Source organism: Pristis pectinata, chromosome 8 (assembly GCF_009764475.1).
Source record: "Pristis pectinata isolate sPriPec2 chromosome 8, sPriPec2.1.pri, whole genome shotgun sequence".
NCBI lineage: Eukaryota > Metazoa > Chordata > Chondrichthyes > Rhinopristiformes > Pristidae > Pristis > Pristis pectinata.
This window is the reverse complement of record NC_067412.1, coordinates 18,154,291-18,161,019: the sequence shown is the minus strand read 5'-3', so window position 1 is coordinate 18,161,019 and position 6,729 is coordinate 18,154,291. Positions and strand designations below refer to the sequence as shown.

Sequence of the window (6,729 nt, the reverse complement as noted above, 5' to 3'; positions counted from 1 at the left end):
GTTATGAAGACATATGTGCACTTATAATGAAAAGTTCCCCTTGAGCAGCTGAGTCAATCAAAGCTCTTACTGAAAACAGCAAACATTAACACAATGAATGCTCATAATGGACATGAATAAGATGAGGCCCTGTTGGTTTCATCAGCCTGTGCATTGGAGTTATGCCTTCAAAATATAATCCTCCAAAAACCAGCTGTGGCTATTTATTCCATTCAAACAAAAATATACTGGTTAGCTAAATATATGAAGATTTAAGAATGAAACAGTCATTTATTAACCTTGAAAACTTTTTATTCAATTGTAGAATACTTTTCTGAGCATTGCAAGCCACATAACCATCGAGAGAAAAGATATTCATGCAACCAACATCTGGTATTAGTGATTTTATTACTGTAGGAAGATGATTAACAACATCCAGGCAGTTACTGGCATAAATACTCAGGAGTCTCTTTCTGGTTCTTTGCATATTTGCAGAAATTAATATAGAATTTCAGCCTTCTGAAACATCACCTTTTGAAAATGTGTGTGAAACGCCTGCTGAGTTTTCCGTGCCCACACTTAATGTTTGGAATAACCCTGCACCTAGCAGGTTAGCATGTGATGAGATCAGCACAGCTGTTGGCTGAAACAATTAAAATTACCATGAACTTTGTGCCATTGCACATTCTTGGATCACTGAAAGCTTGAGTCATATGCATTGCTCTACCCAAGTCTAGGTAAAACATTTGGACCTATAGATCTTCCCTCGAAGAACTTATCTTGCCATTTTGCTTTATTCCTGAACCTAATTTACAATGACATTTGCTTCTGTGATTTGTGCAAATAACTGCTTTCTCATCAGGGAACGTTATCACCACCAGTGTGGCCATGTGTTTTTTGTTTACAAAATACACATACTACATAACTATTCAGAAATTCTAGCATTACTAAAGCTAATTAGATCTGTGCTTGAATAATTGGTTAACCACTGTTTGCATTCCCTGTTAAACACTTGTTGTAAATAGTAATCTACTTTTAGATAACACTAAATGTTTTAATACCCCCAAGAATGTCATTTTACACATGGTAACAGATTGGCCTTAACATTGGTGGAAAATATCACCCTATTTATTTTGAATTTTTTAAAAAATAATCTTCCATCTATTCTCAAACTGTGGTTTTTCGCTTGTATTAGGTAGTTGATTTTCAGGCGCTGCAGGACTATCTCTGTTCTGGCGTAAACGAGAGATGAAAATGATCCATACAAAACCCCAGCAACCAAAATAAGCCATTCTGAGGAACACTGGCACCAGGCTATAGTTGATTATCTGTAGGGAGACATAAATTCATTACAACTGGGCAGATTAACAGAAAAATAGGAAATGAACATTCAACTTGTGATTGCAACAAAAACATACCTGTACCAGAGGCCAATATATCACTGCAGCCTAAAAACAAAGAAACAGTTTGAAGAATGACTTAAGAAATAACAATTTATATTCATATAATTTACAATTTATATGAATCAATTTTATGACCTCACGAGATGACTTAGTTAATAGCAATTGATAGACATTTCCGTTTGAAGATGACAACGTTATTTAATTCTGAGCTGTATTCAAATCATAAGGGGCAATTATATGAATGGCAGTTTTAAAATTAAAAGAGGCAAGATCATGGGTAATCTGTGGACAATTTTCTAATTGTGCAAACAGCAGATGTCAGAAGTTAACCTTATAACATTCATTGAACAATTCCACACTAAAACCAGGAGACACAGTAGAAAAAATTATGAAATATTAATGCAGAAAAAATGATATTTAAGCAAAATGGCAGAATAATCTTACACCATTTGGTGAGGTTGTCATAGAGCAGTACAAATGTTTTGGAATGACAAGAAATATTTTCCATTTTTGGTCACCACACCAAGGCCTAGAAAATCTTCAGTATGTAAAAACACAAGTTAAAGTGGTGCTGCATGGGGAATACCTTCTTCTATCATGCATAAAGCCACTAGAAAACTTGCATAAAGGTCTTTCCTCCAGGATCCCTTTCTACTACGGAGAAAGGAGATTGAGAGGGAATTGGTGGTAGAGGATGCGCAGAGAATCTGTGGTGAAAAAGGTGAGCAGTGGTTGAGTCAGTAAGGCGAGGTTGTGGATTTAATTGTGTGATGATGGAGTTACTTCAGGGAGATAATCATTTGGGGTGGGGCAGTTGGACAGATTATCAGCGACCCTGGGAACATTCACAGGAATGGTGTGGAAGTGATCAGTAATGACAATGTCATTATAACCCTAGACAGTCCTTCCAGGTGAGGGAATGCTTCACCTATGAATCCAAGCGTGTCATTTATTGCATCCGGTGCTCCCGGTGCAGCCTCCTCTACATCGGTGAGACTTAACGCAGATTGGGTGACTGCTTCGTCAAGCACTTTCACTCTGTCTGCCGCAACAGCCAGGACCTCCCGGTGGCCACCCACTTCAATTCCACATCCCACTCCCATATTGACATGTCTATCCATGGCCTCCTCTACTGCCACATTAAGGCCAGATGCAGGTTGGAGGAGCAACACCTCACATTCCGCCTTCGTAGTCTCCAACCTGACGGCCTCAACATCAATTTCCCTAACTTCTGGTAACCCCTCCCCTCTTCTCTCCCCTTTTTTTCTCCCTCCTTCCTTCCTGTCTTCCCTCATTCCTGTGCCCCCCCCTTTTCTTTCACCTTCCCCATCCTCATGACCTGCCCATCTATTCCCCACCTCCTTCCCTTATTCCATGGTCCACTGCCCTCTCCTACTGGATTCCTTCTTCTTCAGCCCTTTGCTTCTTCTACCTATCACCTCTCAGCTTCTTACATCTCCCACCTCCCACACACAGCTACTTTTCCCCCTCTCACTTGCACTCACCTATCACCTGCCTGCATGTGCTCCTCCCCCTCCCTGACCTTCTTATTCTGGCTTCTGCTCCCTTCCTTTCCAGTCCTGATGAAGGGTCTTGACCCAAAATGTCAACTGTTTATTTCACTCCATAGAAGCTGCCTGACCTGCTGAGTTCTTCCAGCACTTTGTGTGTGTGTTGCTGCAGATTCCAGCATCTGCAGAATCTCTTGTGTCCCTGTCATTATAATGACACCTTGACCTTGACACTGACATTGTCACCATAAGGACACCTTGCACTCTCCAACAATAGTCCTTAAATGAACCACAGAAGCAGGCCTCTCAGTCCTCAGGTTCAGATCTACTTTACTGTTAGAGGATTTCATGCAAGTTGCATCAAATGATCGTTTTAAACCATTTGAATATGAACCAGATGGGAATCCACAAATCAGTGTGGATGACCAGGGTACAGCGATTGGGTATTTGATAAAATTCTGACACACAGCACATAAAACTGTTGCACTATGCAATAGAATTCAAAGGCCAGTGTTTTTCCAATGTCAGCTGTGAATTCATGAAACAATCAACTATTTGTCAACCCACCCACTGATGATGACAGGCAGTATGGAGAGAAGAGGAGAAATGCAATGAAAATTAATAACCTAGGGAAAAGGAAACTTATAAAAAAAGATGTGTGTAGCCAAAATATTTTATTACCTAAATGAAGTTTAAATAATGTTGATTTTTCTGGATAAAGTCTCCACTTTATCCATATAATTTGATTTAAGTATTGCTCTCACTTGCCTCAAATTCCAGTAAGTATGCGTAGAGATCTATTTAATGGACAAACATGCCCTCATTTTTTCTTCCTTACCTTTTCTGTGCTCCAGAATTTTTTCTTCCAGTCTGCAAAGATATCTTGTTTCCCTTCCAGGATACTCATACCTGAGCAAAAATATGGGAAGACAAGCACAAAGAACAGCTCTATAAATAGATTGCAAACTCCTCCTGTATTATTTTAAGAAATGTTCACCTATGTTGGATAATACAAACGCAAAATGCTGTAAGTCCAAAACAAAAATTGAAAATAGATGTCGTCTCCTGCAGAGATGATAATGGCATTTAAGAGGCATTTAAACAGACACGTGAACTTGAAGGGAATAGAGGAAAATGAACCATGTGCAGGCAGATGGGATTAGTTTCATTTGTCATCATGATAAGCATAGACATTGTGAGCCGAAGGGCCTGTTCCTGTGCTGTACTGTTCTATGTTCTATGTGGTGATGCAGGGTCTTGACCCAAATTGTCAGCAATTCCTTTCCCCCCACAGGTGCTGCTTGGCCTGCTGAATTCCTCTGGCAGATTTTTTTTTGTTAAGATCAGAAAATACTGAAATATTTAGCATTTGTGGAGGGAGGAGCAGCTCAGGTCAATGAAGTCTCCTCAGAAAAAGGGAAATTTGAGAAACAAACATGTTTTAAGGAGGAGAGAGGGAGGGGGAGGGGGATGAACAGAGGGAGATTCTGTGATAGGTGGAGATTGGGAGAGATTGAATGACACAGGTGGTGGGGACTCTGGCTCAGAGAGGTGGAAACAGACTGTATTAAGGAAGTGTGAATAGAAGGAGACAAATGAAATCTAAAATATCAGAAGAGGGGGAACCATGAATGCTACAAATATGAGGTACATGGTTGTGAAGGATGATTATTGGGAAATGTTGTGGAGGCCCACTGTGGTGCAGCAGTAGAAGCGCTGCCTAGGGGCTCCAACATCTCAGGTGCAGTCCTGACCTCAGGTGCTGTCTGTGTGGAGTTTGCACGTTCTCCCTGTGACCCTGTGGGTTTCCTCCGGGTGTTCAGGTTTCCTTCCACATCCCAAAGACGTGCAGGTTGGGAGGTTAGTTGGCCCCTACTGTGCAGGCCAGTGTGGGGGAGGAGGGGTGGAATAATTGAAGGGTGTGTGGGGAGAACGGAGTGGGGTTCGGCGCGGGCGGGTGCCTGATGGTCGACTCAGACTACGTGGGCGGTATGACTCTACCATGTTGAATCCCGAAGGCTGAGATGTGCCGCGGGAAGGCGAGGCGAGCTGATGGAATCGCGAAGGACAACCGATGCACCCAGTTCCTTAGCCCCTGGGTCAGTTACAATAACCATCAGCTGCGCCCACTTGTTTTATTTGTCTACTGTTCTACCTTTGGTGTTAATATTATTAACCAATTAAATGATTTGCAAGATCTGTTTTCGAAAATTGACAACACGGTGAGTGACACAAACCTACTTTGTACACCAGGTTCTTTGGTACAGTCAGTAAGGAGGCGGCTCCTTCGCATTTCTTCCCTGTCCACAACCGGGCTCCAGAGCCGCAATATAAATCGGTTAAAGCAGTGTCTTTATCGCAATTCCATTTCATCGAAAATTATAACCGCGCATGGAATAAGAAAAGACATACGGCCTCGGAAAGTATGGAGAGAGAGGGAATGAAGATTATAGGTCATGCTGTCGGTTGGTTGCTCCTTATCGATGCAAGAGAGGAACCTTAGAACATTGAGCGGACTTATTTCTGTCAGAGTAGGTCATGGCTATTTACGTTTCAAAACAGACCCTGATTCGGGTGAAATGGACAGTGGACGCTTCGGGGTCGAGACCCTTCATCAGGACTCGACCCGAAACGTCGACTGTCCATCTCTCCCACAGATGCTGCCTGACCCGCTGAGTTTCCCCAGCGTCTTGTGTTTTGCTCCTGATTCCAGCATCTGCTGTCTTCTAATTCAGGTGACTCGGTTCACATTTTTTTTAAAATCACGCCTAACTAAATTGCTCGCTCGAAGTCCGGCAGAAATCGAGCGTGTCCATTAGTCTGGTTCAGCCTGTGCCCGCGACCGTCGCCCAGAGCGGGCACCCTCTGCCCACACAGGGGACACCTACCTATGTAGAAGGCACTGATGCCGGTGGGAGTCCCGATTAGCTGGTCACACGCCAGCTTCCGCAGGATAGTGCCCACCGTGGCCCCGGGGAATACACTCTCCATGGTCTTCATCCACAGGTAGATGAAATTACCGTGAAAAGTTAACGCCAGAATGGTGACATTTCGTGTTTGTTTGAAGTCCTGTGTTTCCCTTTTCGAGAGGCGCTGCTGAGCCAGGTCCCCAGCCGCGAAGACGCAGCTGTACAAAGCCACATTGGAGATCCAAGGAAACCTTCTAATCTTGGTGGCCAGGAATTTCCACATTCCTCTCTGTAATCTTCAAGATGCTGGTTCCTTGTGTAACCCAACCCCTAACGCGTTCCTTGAGGTAGAGAGCTCATGTTGGAAAACCTCGGCAGGTGCAGGTGGCGACGGGGAGAGCGAGGAAGACGTTTCAGATCTCAGACCTTCCGTCAGAACTGTCTTTGTTAGCGGTCACAGTCCAGGCACACACGACACTGGTGTCCACGCGTTGGATTGGGTCACGCAGAAACAGTCCCGAATACACGTCACCTGCTGTTTCACTTAACTGGAGTCACAGTCAAACATATCAGTTGTGTGTATGGCCATGGTTACCAGTCTCCCAGGTGCACTTTTCATTGGATAATTTCAACCAAAGCTTGATGGAATCTGCGTCGGTGAGAGCCGAGTGCCATTGGAGCGGGGGAGGGAGTGTTGGGTTGTAGGTTATTTTATAACTACTGAAAATAATTCATTAGATCTAAGAGTGACAACGTTCAAATTATTCAAGCAGAGGTAACTAAGGGGTGTGCCGTGCACTAAATGTCTTTTGTATGGAAAGCATCACATTGCAACGTCCAGACTGTCAGGTCACCCAATTGATTGAACAGTTGAAGATGGTTGGGCATAGGACACTGACCTATGGAACTCTTCCTCCTAACTCAGTG

General features: G+C 43.4%; 1 protein-coding gene across 1 annotated transcript; it reads right to left on the bottom strand.

Annotated features, from left to right (window-relative positions):
• Positions 1 to 279: 279 nt before the first annotated feature.
• Positions 280 to 6,445, bottom strand: mpv17l (MPV17 mitochondrial membrane protein like). The gene is made up of 4 exons (XM_052021946.1): positions 5,782 to 6,445; positions 3,732 to 3,802; positions 1,398 to 1,427; positions 280 to 1,307 (listed from the first exon to the last, which is right to left on the bottom strand). The coding sequence occupies exons 1-4, from the start codon at positions 6,083 to 6,085 to the stop codon at positions 1,122 to 1,124; spliced, it is 591 nt and encodes a 196-aa protein (XP_051877906.1). The 5' UTR covers positions 6,086 to 6,445; the 3' UTR covers positions 280 to 1,121.
• Positions 6,446 to 6,729: the final 284 nt, after the last annotated feature.

Bases quoted from the DNA above. Each gene is read 5' to 3' on its own strand.
- mpv17l (XM_052021946.1), bottom strand. From the start codon at position 6,085: ATGTGGAAATTCCTGGCCACCAAGATTAGAAGGTTTCCTTGGATCTCC. The intron at 1,428-3,731 runs GTAAGGAAGAAA...CTTTGTTTTTAG, and splicing joins AATTCTGGAGCACAGAAAAG to GCTGCAGTGATATATTGGCC. The intron at 1,308-1,397 runs GTATGTTTTTGT...GTCTCCCTACAG, and splicing joins TATATTGGCCTCTGGTACAG to ATAATCAACTATAGCCTGGT.